The sequence below is a fragment of the Patella vulgata genome, chromosome 7 (assembly GCF_932274485.2).
Source record: "Patella vulgata chromosome 7, xgPatVulg1.2, whole genome shotgun sequence".
Lineage (NCBI taxonomy): Eukaryota > Metazoa > Mollusca > Gastropoda > Patellidae > Patella > Patella vulgata.
In genome coordinates, this window is record NC_065885.2 from 40,686,498 (window position 1) to 40,703,392 (window position 16,895).

At 36.2% G+C, this 16,895-nt stretch overlaps 1 protein-coding gene across 3 annotated transcripts in view; it reads left to right on the forward strand.

Moving 5' to 3' along the window:
* LOC126828399 (dnaJ homolog subfamily C member 2) overlaps positions 1 to 16,895 on the forward strand; it is a 218,479-nt gene that overhangs the window by 170,614 nt on the left and 30,970 nt on the right. For all 3 annotated transcript variants that reach the window (XM_056102172.1, XM_056102171.1, XM_050558189.2), the window contains 2 exons: positions 2,567 to 2,636; positions 15,663 to 15,829. In XM_056102172.1, the coding sequence (XP_055958147.1) occupies positions 2,567 to 2,636; positions 15,663 to 15,829 (237 nt within the window). The remainder of the gene's footprint in view (positions 1 to 2,566; positions 2,637 to 15,662; positions 15,830 to 16,895) is intronic.

The following is a 16,895-nucleotide window of genomic DNA, read 5'->3' on the forward strand; positions in this document are numbered from 1 at the left end:
AGACCTGGAACTAGGTTGCAGTCTATTCCACACTTCTTTGTTTACAGCAGGTAACCAGATGTTGAGATTACCAGGTCTTTCAGAATATTTATCCAAAATACGTGACAAATTCTCAGTAGGCATAATAGTAGCAAACATATTGTTTATGATACTAGCTATTTTAGGATTGATATCCTTCCCGACATCGTCAGTTATGGCATAATCAGTCTCGAGACTGTCTTCAAATTCGTGGTCCTCGTCGGCCAAAGAATTCTTATTGCGACTTTGGTCTTCTTGGAAAAGTTCGTCGACCTGTTCTTCGACAGCGACGTCACCACTGTCCTTGTTATCCGATAATTTGGGTATTTTAAAACGATTTTGAGTCAAGACAGAAGAATCGTCATCAGTTTCGTCGGAATAAGAATGAGTTCTTCGACGGCCATGTTGTTTAAGGTTTTGGTCGCTTGTGCCTCCGAGGGATTGACCAGCTGCGCCGCTTACGGCTTCGCCAATTAAATTTTTTAATTCGTAACGAAATTTGTCCATTTCATTTCTAAAAAATGTTAACGATATCCCATGCCCATCGTCTTCTTTTTCCAAACTGGGAAGACTAGATTTTTTCCCCGATGGCGACGGCAAACCGGTTTCTTCAGTATCGTCGACTACAATCGGTTCAACACCTTTGCCTTTTTGAAATTGTTCAGGTTTGCTTTTGGCCGGTTTAACTTTATTTGCTGGCCTTTTCCTTTTATTTGAATCATCTTTAGGGGTTCTATTCTTGTCGAAGACTGTCTCAGCGAAGTTGAAATCCCCATCTGCAGCGGCGATAGAATTTGCCGATTCCGCCATTTTGCAAAATCTCGTGTACGAGAAAATTATTAAATACGACGTTTTATTATTTATCAACGTGTAAAAAACTCCCAAGGAATAATTATATTCCAAGTTAAAATGCTATTTCGATTACGAAATATAGCAAATGGGGAGAATCAAGTTTTTAGGACTTATTGAAGTTCTAAAAACTGTAGAGGAAGAAGGACACGTCTAGCATGTCCGAAGCTTAGCGCACTAATGAAGTGAAGCTGCGTACGCATCTCATGGGATACCATAAGCTTACGTCATGGTAAGATATAATTCCTGTACGATATTCAAATTTATGTCAGTAATATTCCAACAAAATTATGTGTTGTAATATGATAGAATGAAAGCTTGCTGTCAACTCTGTTTTGACTTATATACGGATGAAGATAAATAAAAATGACATCCTGATAGTTTTTTGGCAGTAACCGTCCCTCCACGATGCCTAGGGAGTGACATCATCTGCTAAATAATTGCACTTGACTCTGGCACGCGCTATCGTCTAAAACAATTAACTTCTTACACTATTCCGGGGGTTGGATGGCCGAATGATTAGTGCATGTCCGCTGTATCATAAGGTCTGTCTTCGAGTCAACTGGTGGGGATTCGAATCCCCGGTTGTACTTGACAAGGAGTAAGGTCACCTGTCCAACCTCGTGGGTTTTCTCCTGCTCCCCCGGTTTCCTCCCACTTCTAAAGAAATAAAATTGAACCACATGTTGGTCCCGAAATGACCTAATTTGTGTCGAGTGGATGTTAAACCCCATCTCTCTCTCTCTTGCACTATTCCAATCCATATATTTGGCGACATTTCTTAGCTTGTTTATTTCTTTATTTATAAACATAAACAAAGCCATTTCAAAATATTATCATAAACCAGAGAATATGCCATCAGAATATAATCTTTTCTCTGGCATTACTCATGTGAAAATTGTCACGTTTACATCTCTCATAATTTCAAGCATCTCGAGAGATTTCTACTTTAGTTTTCAGTTATTGTGTTATAACCATGTGCGATTTATCAGATATGTGTGTGTGAAATAGCTTTATTTAACTTACGCTTCCACCGAAGTGATATCGCAGACAACTTAACGGATATATTGTTTGGGGGGGGGGGGGGGTTGTATGTGACATATGACTAGTTTCTACATGTAATCGGCTGACATCAAGGATATTAAAATATCTGACAATGGAGAAACCACGAGTTAATCACCTGACAATGGAGAAACCACGAGTTAATCACATAGATTAAGTTTAAAATCACTCTTATTGGATTGATACATAGTCCGACAAAGGAGAATGACTTCTGTTCAGGATCGGATTGATGAATTGTCCGACAAAGGATTCAGTCAGCCAATCAAAGCAGATTAAGTAGTTAATCAAGGTAGGTGTATAGACGGTGTGACACAATAAATATGTTGATCACTTAATTATCTAATCTATCTAATCCAGCATATTATCAACGGTAATCGGGATGAGTAATAGTTATATATCCAGTACTGTCAAATAATTTAGTGTATTATAAATGTTCCATTACTGACAAAAGAAAAAATATGCAACAACTCTTGTTGACAACTTAGCTGCTGTGGGTGTATGTTTTGTTGCCTAGCAACCTATCTTTAAAAACTATTCCAATATTTAAGCATACAGCTACTGTATGAAAACGGCTCTTTTCTGCCTCAAGATCTATGCATAGTGATTATTGCACATTCTTAAATATGTTATTTTTCAGTTTAAAAGAATTGAATGAGAAAATTACAAGCAGTGATGATGAAAGTGCCAAAGCAGCATATCTTTGTGAGGTTAGAGCTTCAAAATTTATTTTGAAATAAAAACACTTATGACCATATTTTTTAGAGATTATTCTGATCCATTTCCATTGCATAGAATGTATTGAATTTTATCTTATGGTGATGATCAATCTGATGAGAGATCATATTATTCAAATGTAGTTAACAATGGTTAAGTCATAATTTTGAAAATTCAAGATATTTTCTTGTGCATGCCATCTTTTCATCTAGTTTTCATATTTCTAAGCCAATAAAAACAGCTTTAATAATATTGTTTCAAAATGTTGTGTATGGGGTCTTCCACTGAAGATACAAATATTAGGAGCGAAAATGATGTAATCTTCTTGAAAAATCAACTTTATGATTTACCAAAGCATTTCAAGCAAACCAAATGTAACCAGTATTGTTTAGTTAGATATTTGTTCAAATTATTGTTGAGCCGCTACAATGTTAGGGTGACCCACCATAAATAAATATCTCCATATATCTCGACAATTACGCCACAATACTTATATATATGCCGAGCCTCAAATCAGTTCCACACAATTATAGTCACTAAATAAACGATCATGTTGTACTTAATAAGCTATGGCCATTAATCACGTATAAATAATAGACTGAAAACTGGTTCCAAGAGTCGTCCATAACATCCAGACACTTTTGAGTAAAAGATAGGTTACGTGCCCTTGTTTTGAAATTAGTCTCGCTTAACCAGTCTATCGACCATTCTACGTCTGATTGACAGGTCGGGATAATCAAGACTACTTTTTTACGAAACATAACAGAAAGCTAGAACAAGAAATTGAATTTAGAAATAAGCACGTTAGGTAGCTCAACAATCGTTTTAAGAAGCTTGTAAAAGTAAAATGAAACTACTGCTAGTATCATGTTCTTGCCTAACCTGAGTGTGTCAGAGATATTATTTGTACTAAACCAAAAGATGCCGCTCTTAACGGTACAGTTAATGATAAAGCGATTTAAAAAATGAAACGAACGTAATTTCTAAATCTGCTGTAATAACCAAGAAGCTTAATTTTACTGCTATTCAAAATCGTCAACAATAATTTTTTTACGGCTGTAATAGTTGATAGATTTGTAGAGAATTGCACGTGCCATGGCTATTTATAGTATCATACTGTCAGAAAGTTGGTCTCGGCACGGCGAATGTGCACGCTTCAGTGGTAGTCTCGAACTATCAGCGGTGGACTGTATTTCTGTGAGTACATGGGCCACCCTAACAATGTGATATCTATGTAATTCAAGCAGTTAAAGGTAAATTTCTCCTGAAATAAGTCTTTGCTGTTAGCAAATTATTAGCTTTTATGCTTCGTTTCAGCATCAAATGTTTAGCCCGATATGTGCGGATATGTGGACGTATATTGTCGTCGCCCCTGTACGTCCAGACGGCCGTCCACAATTGTTTGTGGAAACTCTACAGGTCACAATTTTTATCCGATTTCAACAAAACTTGAACTATAGCTTTATCTCCCTAAGATCTTGGTTCCTTTCGATATTAGCTTATATCGGACCTTAACTTCATGGATCATGGCCCCTGATTGTGTGGAAAATCGCGTTTTTAGCTTGTGGACCCAATTTTTATACACCCACATTTTCATGTGGACGTATTATGCCGTCGCCCCTGTTTGTCCGTCCGTCTGTCCACAATTTGTTTGTGGACACTCTACAGGTCCACAAACAATTACAGACGGATGAAACAATTGTGGACGTATTATGCCGTCGACCCTGTCCGTCCGTCCACAATTGTTTGTGGACTCTCTACAGGTCACAATTCTTATCCGATTTTGACGAAACTTGAAATATAGGTTTATCCCAAAAAGAACTCGGCTGCTTTCGATATTGGCATGTATCTGATCGAAAATTCATGGATTATAGCCCCTGATTGTACGAAAAATCACGTTTCTAGCTTGTGGACCCTATAGAGGTCACAATTTTTATCCAATTTTGTTGAAACTTTAAATGTAAGATATTTGCGCATATCGGACCGTAACTTCCTGAATTATGGCCCCTGATTGTACGAAAAATCGCGTTTTTAGCTTGTGGACCCTATAGAGGTCATAATTTTTATCCGATTTAAAAAAACGTATTATTATATCACCATTACACTCTAAGGATGGCTGAGTTCGAATTTCGTGAAATCAGCCCAAAATTGACAGACAAAATGGCCGCGGTTCGTTCTCAAATAGCGTAAAAATATGGAATATCAAGGTTGTGAACCCTATAGAGGTCACAATTTTTATCCAATTTTGTTGAAACTTGAAATGTAAGTTTTATCCCAAAGATCTCAGTTCCTTTCGATATGTGCGCATATCGAATTGTAATTTGCTGAATTATGGCCCTTGATTGTAGGAAAAATCACATGTGGACGTATATTGTCGTCGCCCAGTTTCGTCCGTCTGTAATTGTTTGTGGACTCTCTACAGGTCACAATTCTTATCTGACTTTGACGAAACTTGAAATATAGGTTTATCGCCGAAAGATCTCTGCTGCTTTCGATATTGGCATGTATTGGATCGAAACTTCATGGAGAATGGCCCCTGATTGTACGAAAAATCACGTTTTTAGCTTGTGGATCATATAGGCTAAAGTTAATATCCGATTGACTATAAATTGATACACAGTGTTTGAGGTCATGAGACGAAGAAGCCTATTGATTTTCAGCGATTTTCGATAATTACTGCCAGAGTTATGGCCCTTGATCACTTTGAAAATTCTTGTGGACGCTCAAGAGGCTAAAGTTAATATCCGATTGACTTTAAATTTATATACAGTGTTGAACACCATGAGACGAAGAAGCCTATTGATTTTCAGAGATTTTCGATAATTACTGCCAGAGTTATGGCCCTTGATCACTTCAAAAAATCTTGTTCACACTCTAAAGGCCAAAGTTAATATCCGATTGACTTTAAATTAATACACAGTGTTTAAGGTCTTGAGACGAACAAGTATATTGATTTTCAATGAATCTTTATGACTTGAACAGCTAAATCCACGATGTTAAAAGTTTTGTATACCAAACATTAGCATGGGGCAGAACTTTATAAAACCATACAAATTCTAATGGTTTTCTGATAATTACTTAATCAGATTTTAATGTATTATAAATGTTTCTTTACCGAAAAAAGTAAAAATATGCGACAACTCTTGTTGACTGCCCGAACGATTTAGCTGCTGTGGGCATATGTTTCGTTGCCTGGCAACCTATCTTTTAGCTGGTTGTCCCTCTGGAGGTCACAATTATTATTCGATTTAAAAAAATGTTTGATTATATCACCATTACACCGTAAGGAAGGTTGAGTTCGAATTTCGTGAAATTCGGACCAAAATTGCTGGACAAAATGGCCGCCGTTTGTATGCGAGTCGTGTAAAAAAATATGGTATATCAAGGTTTTGGACCCTGTAAAGGCCACCATTTTAATTCGATTTTGAGGAAACTTGAAATTCATGTTTATAACCTAAAGATCTTGGTTCCTTTCGATATTTGCGCATATCAGATCGTAACTTCCTGAATTATGGCCCCTGATTGTCCGAAAAATCGCCTTTTTATACGCCCACATTTTCATGTGGATGTATATTGTCGTTGCCCCTGTCCGCCCGGACGTCCACAATTGTTTATGAACAGTCTACAGGTCACAATTTTTATCCGATTTTAATGAAACCCTAAGATCTCGGTTCGTTTCGATATTGGCATGTATCGGACTGTAACCTCATGGATTATGGCCCCGGATTGTACGAAAAATCACGTTTTTATCCGATTTAGTTGAAACTTGAAATGTATGATTATAACCCAAAGATCTTGGTTCCTTTCGATATTCACGCATATCGGACCGTAACTTCCTGAATTATGGCCCCTGATTGTAAGAAAATCGCGTTTTTAGCTTGTGGACCCTATAGAGGTCATAATTTTTATCCGATTTAAAAAAATGTATTATTATATCACCGTTAAACCCTAAGGACGGCTGAGTTTGAATTTTGTCAAAATCGGCCCAAAACTGACAGACAAAATGGCCGCCGTTCGTTCTCAAATAGCGTAAAAAAAAATGGTATATCAAGGTTGTGGACCCTATAGAGGTCACAATTTCTATCCGATTTTGTTGAAACTTGAAATGTAAGGTTATAACCCAAAGATTGTGGTTCCTTTCGATATTCGCGCATATCGGACCGTAACTTCCTGAATTATGGCCCCTGATTGTACGAAAAATCGCGTTTTTAGCTTGTGGGCCCTATAGAGGTCATCATTTTTATCTGATTTAAAAAAATGTATTATTATATCACTGTTACACCCTAAGGACGACTGAGTTCAAATTTCGTGAAAATCGGCCCAAAATTGACAGACAAAATAGCCGCCGTTCGTTCTCAAATAGCGTAAAAATACGGTATATCAAGGTTGTGGACCCTATAAGGCAACACAAATAAAATAACTTGTTTCTCGGGCACCGCCCGCACGCAAAATTGGTTGCGCGTGCAGTCTATTTATTAGTCTTGATGAAAAAAAATAAATATGTAACGCCCGCCCGCACATCGACAAGCAAGTCGTAAAAAAAATATCCTGCATGTACCTACATCCGCCATACATGTATATCTATTCAAATGTATTAAAACTGATTCAGATGAACATGCTGTCTTTTTTATCCGAACAATGGCGAAGTTTGGCAGATTTGCCTTTTTTATTGATATCGAAAGAACCTCCATTTTGTATCACGTGATATTAATTACCTCCCCTGATAAACTAGAATTTGATTCGTGTTAAAAGTCATTGGCGACAATATTTCAATCATTCGATCGTAATCGGCTCATTATTGCCGGCTTCAGTCGGTCCTTGTTTGGAAAATCCTATTGATAAAATAATGAACCGTAGAACAGGTTAATTAATTATAGCTAAGAACACGATACGATGACGATAGTCGTCATAATGCATACCTTAGAATCTGGGTCATTATTAGCACATTTACGGTAGTTTCGATAATCCGGAAAATAATAATTGGATTACCGATTTGATGGTTTTACTGACCAGTTGTTAGTTAGATTTAAATAGTCATTCAATATAAACACCGGATAGAACACCGAATATCCTGAGAAACACACCGAATATCCCAAGAAACAGTATTTCCGGCAATCTCCAATACCGATGACACGGTGTGACATGCATTGGTTGGAATTCGGTAAATAATTATAAATAAACCGGCGATACTAGATTTAGTTTTAAATACTGTTTACCATGATTATTATTTTTGATACACCTGGTGAAAGAGGCTTAGTTTTTAAAAATATTGTTGTCTTTATGGAGGGCTATTACATAGTCGTATGGAATTTTATTTTAAACCAATTTCAATTATGTGAATTAAATATGGAAAATTATTTTCCTTTCAGTCAGTGTTCAGTCTCAGTGTTTTAGTAGACTTGATTTTGGGTTTATGTTTTAAGTATGTACAATAAAGTTGAATATAACGGAAAGCAAAAACGTAAACAAGTAATGACTTTCTCATTTAAAAAAAAAAAAAAAAGAAAGACCGCCCTCCCGCCCCAACAATTTTCAGCAATAGCCAAATTTTATTTTGCACCATCAATGAGTAAAAAAAAAAAAAGAAACCGCCCTCCCTCCCTACAGTTTCAGCTGTCAGTTGCCCGAGAAACAAGACATTTATTTTGTGTGGCCTAAAGGTCACAATTTTTATACGCCCACATTTTCATGTGGACGTATATTGTTGTCGCCCCTGTCCGTCCAACCACAATTGTTTGTGGACACCCTACAGGTCACAATTCTTATCCGATTTTGACGAAACTTGAAATATAAGTTTATCTCCAAAAGATCTCAGCTGCTTTCAATATTGGCATGTATCGGATCGAAACTTCATGGATTATGGCCGCTATTTGTACGAAAAATCACGTTTTTAGCTTGTGGACCCTATAGAGGTCACAATTTTTATCCGATTTTGTTGAAACTTGAAATGTAAGTTTATAACCCAAAGATCTCGGTTCCTTTCGATATTCACGCATATTGGACCTTAACTTCCTGAATTAGGGCCCCTGATTGTACGAAAAATCGTGTTTTTAGCTTGTGGACCCTATAGAGGTCATAATTTTTATCCGATTTAAAAAAACGTATTATTATATCACCGTTACACTCTAAGGAAGACTGAGTTCAAATTTCAGAAAAATCGGCCCAAAATTGACAGACAAAATGTCTGCCGTTCGTTCTCAAATAGCGTAAAAATATGGTATACCGGGTATCAAGGTTGTGGATCCTATTGAGGTCACAATTTTTATCCGATTTTGTTGAAACTTGAAATGTAAGTTTATAACACAAAGATCTCAGTTCCTTTCGATATTTGCGCATATCGAATTGTAATTTCCTAAATTAGGGCCCTTGATTGTAGGAAAAATCACTTTCTTGTTAGCTTGTTCTCTATCCATCTCTCGAAAATTAGGGAGTATCCTGTCTGGCAGCTGCTGGTTAGCTTGTGGACCCTATAGAGGTCATAATTTTTATCCGATTTATAAAACCGTATTATTATATCACCATTACACCATAAGGACGGCTGAGTTCAAAAATCGGCTCAAAACTGACAGACAAAATGGCCGCCCTTCTTTCTCAAATAGCGTAAAAATATGGTATATCAAGGTTGTGGATCCTATGGAGGTCACAATTTTTATCCAATTTTGTTGAAACTTGAAATGTAAGTTTATAACACAAAGATCTCGGTTCCTTTCGATATTTGCGCACATCGAATTGTAATTTCCTGAATTATGGCCCTTGATTGTAGGAAAAATCACTTTCTTTTTAGCTTGTTCTCTATTCATCTCTCGAAAATGTGGGCGTATCCTGCATGGCAGCCGCTGGTTATACGATTTCAACGAAACTTGAAATATAGGTTTATCTCCCAAAGATCTTGGTTCCTTTCGATATTGGCATGTATCGGACTGTAACTTCATGGATTATGGCCCCTGATTGTACGAAAAATCACGTCTTTAGCTTGTGGACCCTATAGAGGTCACAATTTTTATCTGATTTGGTTTAAACTTAAAATGTAAGTTTATAACCAAAAGATCTCAGTTCCTTTTGATATTTGTGCGTATCGGACCGTAACTTCCTGAATTATGGCCCCTGATTGTACGAAAAATCGCATTTTTAGTTTGTGGACCCTATGGAGGTCATAATTTTTATCCGATTTAAAAATTTTTTTCAATATATCACCGATACACCCTAAGGGTGGTTGAGTTCGAATTTTGTGAAAATCAGCCTAAAACTGACAGACAAAATGGCCGCCGTTCGTTCTCATATAGTGTAAAAATATTGTATATCAAGGTTTTGGACCCTCTAGAGGTCACAATTTTCTTCTGATTTTGATGAAACTTAAATGTAAGTTTATAACCCAAAGATCTCAGTTTCTTTCGTTATTCGCGCATATCAGAACTGTAAATTCCTTAATTATGGCCCCTGATTGTACGAAAAATAGCGTTTTTAGCTTGTGGACAAAATGGCCGCCCCTCGTACTCAAATAGCGTAAAAATAAAATATGGTATATCAATGTTGTTGACCCTCTAGAGGTCACAATTTTCTTCTGATTTTGATGAAACTTGAAATGTAAGATTATATCCCGAAGATCTTGGTTCCTTTTGATATTCACGCATATCGGATAGTAACTTCCTGAATTATGGCCCCTGATTGTACAAAAATTGTGTTTTGAGCTTGAGGTCCCTCAAGATGTCACAATTATTATCCGATTTAAAAAAACACGTTCAAATATATCCCTGTTTCACCGTAATGTTTCTTGAGTTTGAATTTCGTAAAAATCGGGCCAAAACTGCCGGACAAAATGGCTGCCCCTCGTACCAAATAGTGTATAACATCTGGTATATCATGGTTGTGAACCCTGTAGAGGTCAAAATTTTGATCCGATTTTGATGAAACTTGAAATACATGTTTATAACCCAAAGATCTTGGTTGCTGTCGATATTTGCGCACATCGGATCGTAACTTCCTGAATTATGGCCCCTGGTTGTACGAAAAATCACGTTTTTAGCTTGTGGTCACTCTAGAGGTCACAATTATTATCCGATTTAAAAAAACGTTTGATTAGATCACCGTTTCACTGTGATGTTTGTTGAGTCCGAAGTTCATGAAAATTGTGCCAAAACTGCCGGAGAAAATGGCTGGCCCTCGTACGCAAATAGTGTATAGGATCTGGTATATCAAGGTTGTGGAAACTCTAGAGGTCACAATTTTGATCTGATTTTGATGAAAGTTGAAAATACGTGTTATAACCCAAAGATCTTGATTCCTTTCAATATTCCCGCGTATTGGATTGTATCTTCCTGAATTATGGCCCTTGAATGTAGAAAAAATCACTTTTTTAGCTTGCGGTGCATGTAGAGGTAACAATTTATATCTGATTTTAATAAAAAAACTTGTGAATATATCACCATTACACACTAAAATCTTGGTTCCCTTTGATAATGGCGTATATCCAAACGTATCTTCCTGTATTATGGCTCCTGATTGTTCGAAAAATCGCATTTTTAGCTTGCAGATTATCTAAAATCTGTTTAAATATATCACCATTTCACGATAATGAAGGTTGAATTTGAATTTCGGAAAAATCAAAATGAAACTGCCTGACAAAATGTCCGCTCTTTGTACATAAATTGTGTAAATGTATGCTACGAAGGTTGTGGACCCTCAAAAGGTCACAATTTTTATCCGATTTTGATGAAATGTAAAACATATCTTTATATCCCAAAGATCTCAGTTCCTTTTGATATTTGCACATTTCAGACCATAACTTTCTGGATTATTGCTCCTGATTGTACACAAAATCCTGTTAATTTTTAGTTTGTTCTCTATCCATCTCTTGCAAAATGTTGGCATATCCTCCCTGGCAGCTGCTGGTTATCTGATTTTGTTGAAATTTGAAATGTAAGTTTATAACCCAAAGATCTTTGTTCCTTTCGATATTCGCGCATATCGGACCGTGACTTCCTGAATTATGGCCCCTGATTGTACGAAAAATCATGTTTTTTTAGCTTGTGGACCCTATGGAATTCACAATATTATCCTGATTTAAAAAAACGTTTGAATATATCACCGTTACACCTTAATGACAGTTGAGTTCGAACTGAACTTGATGATTTAAATAAAACTATTGACTTTAACGCTCATGATTTTGATAAGTTAGAAAATTCTATTTATTTAGAAAATTTTAACTTGGTTAGTGAATCTTTTGTTTTAAAGCTAATTAAATCGTCTGCTCCTAAATCTTGTTCATTAGATCCTGTTCCGACTCCTGTTCTTCAGGACTGTCAAGACGAAGTTATTCCAGTTTTTACCAATATTATTAATTCTTGTATATCATCCTCTACTATTTCCAGCGTTTTCAAACAAGCTTATGTTACCCCTTTAATTAAAAAGTCTACACTGGTTCCTAATTTTTTTAAAAATTACAGACCTGTGTCTAACTTAAGTTTTATTTCTAAAATATTGGAGAAATGTATTGCTTCTCAGATAAAGGCCCATCTAGACGATAACTGTTTGTATGAAAAATTTCAAAGTGCTTATAAACAATTTCACAGTACCGAAACAGCTTTAACCCGGGTTTCAAATGATATTTTAATGGAAATTGATAATAGAAAATGTACATATATAATTTTATTAGATTTATCTGCTACTTTTGACACGGTAGACCCTTCTATTCTTTTACGTAGACTTTAATTTAAATTCGGTATTTGTGGCTCTGCATTAAATCTTTTAGAAAGCTATCTTGTGGGTAGAAAACAGTGTATTTTAGTTAATTGTAAATCGTCATCTGAATCTGTTTTGTCATCTGGGGTTCCTCAAGTTTCTGTTCTTGGTCCGATTTTATTTACCCTCCATACGTCACCATTAGGTGATATTGTCAGAAAATATGGTCTCAGCTTTCATTTGTTTTCCGATGATACTCAATTATATTTCATTTACACCTAATTGTCCATCTTCTTTTAATTTATCAAAATTGCAACTTGAGAACTGTATTAGTGAAATTAGAAGATGGATGTCAAAGAACTTTTTAAAATTGAATATTTGTTATAACGCTCAAGGCATCGATTAAGTAAATTTGCACATGATAACCCCCCTGTTGTAATTGATAATTGTCCCCCGCCTTTCGAAGAAAGCAGGGGACTATTAAAATGGGTTCGTCCGTCTGTCTGTCTGTCTGTCTGTCTGTCCTTCTGTCTGTCCGTCTGTCTGTCCGTCACACTTTTTGGGACACAATAACTCTCTTCCTAATTGAGCTAGAATGTTCAAACTTGGTGTATGTGTTTATTAGGTCAATGCCTTGATGGAGTTCGAAGATGAGCATTTTCCGCTTAGGGTAAGCAGAGATAAGCAATTTGATTGGTTGATGCTTTGGGACACGATAACTCTCTTCCTAATTGGGCTAGAATGTTCAAACTTGGTGTATGTGTTGATTAGGTCAATGCCTTGATGGAGTTCGAAGATGAGCATTTTCCGCTTAGGGTAAGAGATAAGCAATTTGATTGGTTGATGCTTTGGGACACGATAACTTTTAATTGAGCTAGAATGTTCAAACTTGGTGTATGTGTTTATTAGGTCAATGCCTTGATGGAGTTCGAAGATGAGCATTTTCCGCTTAGGGTAAGCAGAGATAAGCAATTTGATTGGTTGATACTTTGGGGCACGATAACTCTCTTCCTAATTGAGCTAGAATGTTCAAACTTGGTGTATGTGTTGATTAGGTCAATGCCTTGATGGAGTTCGAAGATGAGCATTTTCCGCTTAGGGTAAGCAGAGATAAGCAATTTGATTGGTTGATGCTTTGGGACACGATAACTTTAGTTCTAATTAAGTGAGATTGATGAAACTTGGTGTATAGTTTCATTACAGTAATACCTTGACTAAGTTTGATAATGAGCATTTTCTGCTCAGGGTAAGCAGAGCGATACGCAATTTGATTGGTCGAGACTTTGGAAAACAATAACTCTCCTACTTTGATTGTTAGACTATAAGTAAAGATATACTGTTTGATTGTTCAATACTTTGTAAAAGATAATTTGTGATAAATTTATATGTGTCCTCTAATTATTTTCCTATTTCGGCGGGGGACATCAGCCTCACTGTTGGCTTGTTGTGATATATTTTCATCTTATTCTGCTCCTAATATTGGGGCAATCTTTGATAGTTTTATGCTTATGGGAGCTCAAGTAAATAATATTTGTAAATTGTGCTATTTTAATATCAGAAATATAGGTAAAATACGTAAATTTGTAACTGTAGAGGCCACTAAGTCACTTGTTAATTCTCTGGTCACTTCTCGATTAGATAACTCTAATTTACTTTTAGTTGGTTTACCTTTTAAGGTGATAGATAAATTACAAAAAATACAGAATACTGCAGCTAGACTTGTTACTTAACTAAGAAATGTGACCACATAACTCCTTTTTTATATAATTTACACTGGATACCTGTTAAATATCGAATTAATTTTAAGATTTTATTACTTACTTTTAAATGTAAACGATCTGTGAGCAGGCGAACAGCCCTTCCAGATTTCTCTCAGCTACTAGTTTCGTTCTTATTTGAACTCTTCAGGCTTAAATGAGGATGTGCGGTGGCCCTCTATATATAGTCTCGGTGGTCACCGGAGCACATGTGACGTCACAGATGGACCAGAGTCAATCTTTGGCACCGGAGTCGATTATTCGGAAAAGTGTGCAAAAATATTCGGCTAAGAAATTTGCCGTCATGATTATGATATTTAGCATTGACTCAAGGCTCCTAACCCTTTTGAACTTTAAATTTAAACTTTTCTTGCCTTTCTCATTACTAACTTTATCTCTTCGTTTAACTGCCGTCATGATTATGATAATTAGCATTGACTCAAGGCTCCTAACCCTTTTGAACTTTAAGTTTAAACTTTTTTTGCCTTTCTCCACTCACCCATTACTAACTATATCTCTTCGTTTAACTGGTCGTCCGCATCTACCTATCTATCGTCTGGTATCGCATGTTCTTCCAAGCTTTGGGAAAGGAATAAAGTTTACCCTCCGTCAGTCTCTCCGGACTGTCCAAATAATACGTACGCCAAGCACATCTCTTTACCATTATGACAGGTTGGTGGTTGACGTCCGCTGGAAATACCTTTATTTACATCAGACCTGATTGGTTGATTTATTATTTTGATTGACAGCTGCGATCGGTCTAATTACTTTAGTAACAAAGTCTTAGACCCCCAGTGTTCTCTCTTCATATAGGGGTCTCTAAGACTTCTGCGCGCCAGCTTCATAAGCGCAGATTGCAATCTGCGCAGGATGACAGCGCAGATTGCAATCTGCGCGAGGGGTGAAGATTGCGCCTAACATTTATAGCCCAAAGATCTTGGTTCATGCCGATATTTGCGCATATCGGATTGTAACTTCCTGAATTATTACCCTTGATTGTACAAAAAATCACGTTTTTAGCTTGTGGTTCCTGTAGAGGTCACAATTTTTATCGAATTTTAAAAAAACGTGTGAATATATCACCATTACACACTAAGATCTTGGTTGCTTTTGATAATGGCTCATATCCGAACGTAACTTCCTGGATTATAGCACCTGATTGTTAAAAAAATCGCATTCTTAGCTTGCGGATTCTCTAGAAGTCACATTTTTTTTTCCCGATTTTAAAAATATATCATCATTCCAGGTTGAATTCGAATTTCAGGAAAATTGAAATGAAACTGCCTGACAAAATGGCCGTTCTTTATACACAAATTGTGTAAAAGTATGTAATACGAAGGTTGTGGACCCTCCAGAGGTCACAATTTTTATCTGATTTTGATGAAACTTAAAACATTTCTTTATATCTCAAAGTAGATCTCAGTCTCTTTTGATATTTGCCCATTTCAGACCATAAATTTCTGGATTATTGCCCCTGATTGTACAAAAAAATCGCAAAATTTGTGTTTAGCTTATCCTCTATCCATCTCTTGCAAAACGTGGGTTTATCCTTGCCTGGCAGCCGCTGGTTATAATTATTTTTAGGTGAAGGCAATGAATGCTAAGTTAGAAGAAGAGAAGAGAAAACAGATTCAAGCATTACATAAGAAGAAAGGTTCTGATGGCAGTAAAAGTCTTAAGGATTGGCCAGACGTAGAATTACAATTTCTTATTAAAGCTGTTAATTTATTTCCTGCCGGTACACAAGACAGGTAATTATACCTTCAACTTGATCTGACTACATATAGCTCCATACCACATCATTTCAATTAGCAAGTGTTGTGCATAAAAATATAGTACGAAAGAGTATTCTGATTTGAAATTAGTGTAGTACTATGTGGACTATATTTTAACTTTGGGGAATGTACCAAAATAACTAACATTGATAGTTCAGGTCCTGAGTTCACAAAGCATTCTCAGACTTAAATTAAGAATTTACTCAACTTTCAATCACTGTTTAAACTTTGCACACAGATTCTTATTGATGTATTTGATACATTAAAACAACAAAAGTTTTATAAAGGGCTATGGTTTAGTTAAAATAAGACGTACAATTTTGAGTAAATTCTTAACTTAAGTCTGAGAATGCTTTGTGAACTCGGAGCCTGGTACCAGTCTCCTCATTGCAATTCCAACTCTAGGTTATTTTTCTAATGTCTATATGTTATGACATGTACTTGCATCCAATTGTAAATACCGGTATCAAGTTCTGTAAAAGTGACCATTACAAGTCACATCATGCTCGATTCTGACTTGTGAAAATAAACATTGCAAACACTCTACTGTGGTCCGATTGGGTTTGTTACATAGTCCGATTGGGTTTGTTACATAATTCCCATCCATCGGCTTTTCGAGTAGAAATCGTGGAATAAGCTTTATTTTGATAGTTTTGATGTTAGTTTAATGATAAAAATCCAATGTTGACATTTTTTCTGAGTAGGTCTTCAAAGATATGGTATCGTTTAGAACGGGGGTTTTGGCGCTGGAAAGTATGCATATAGTTTACGTTTAAAACATCGTTCGATAATTGATAAAAATCGTTTAAGAATTACAAAAATGGTTTAGTTAGTACTATGGCTTAGTTTAATTTAATGGTAACGGGTTTAATTTTTCCGAGAGGCATTTATAAATGGAAGACCCGTTCATTTATCTACGGCGTTTACTTATTAGACGAGCCGTTTACTTTCCCGAAATACGTTGAAAAATCAACACACGGTTAATTTATCTACAGCCTTGAACTATTAGATAAACCTTTTAATTTCCCCCGAGCCGTTTATC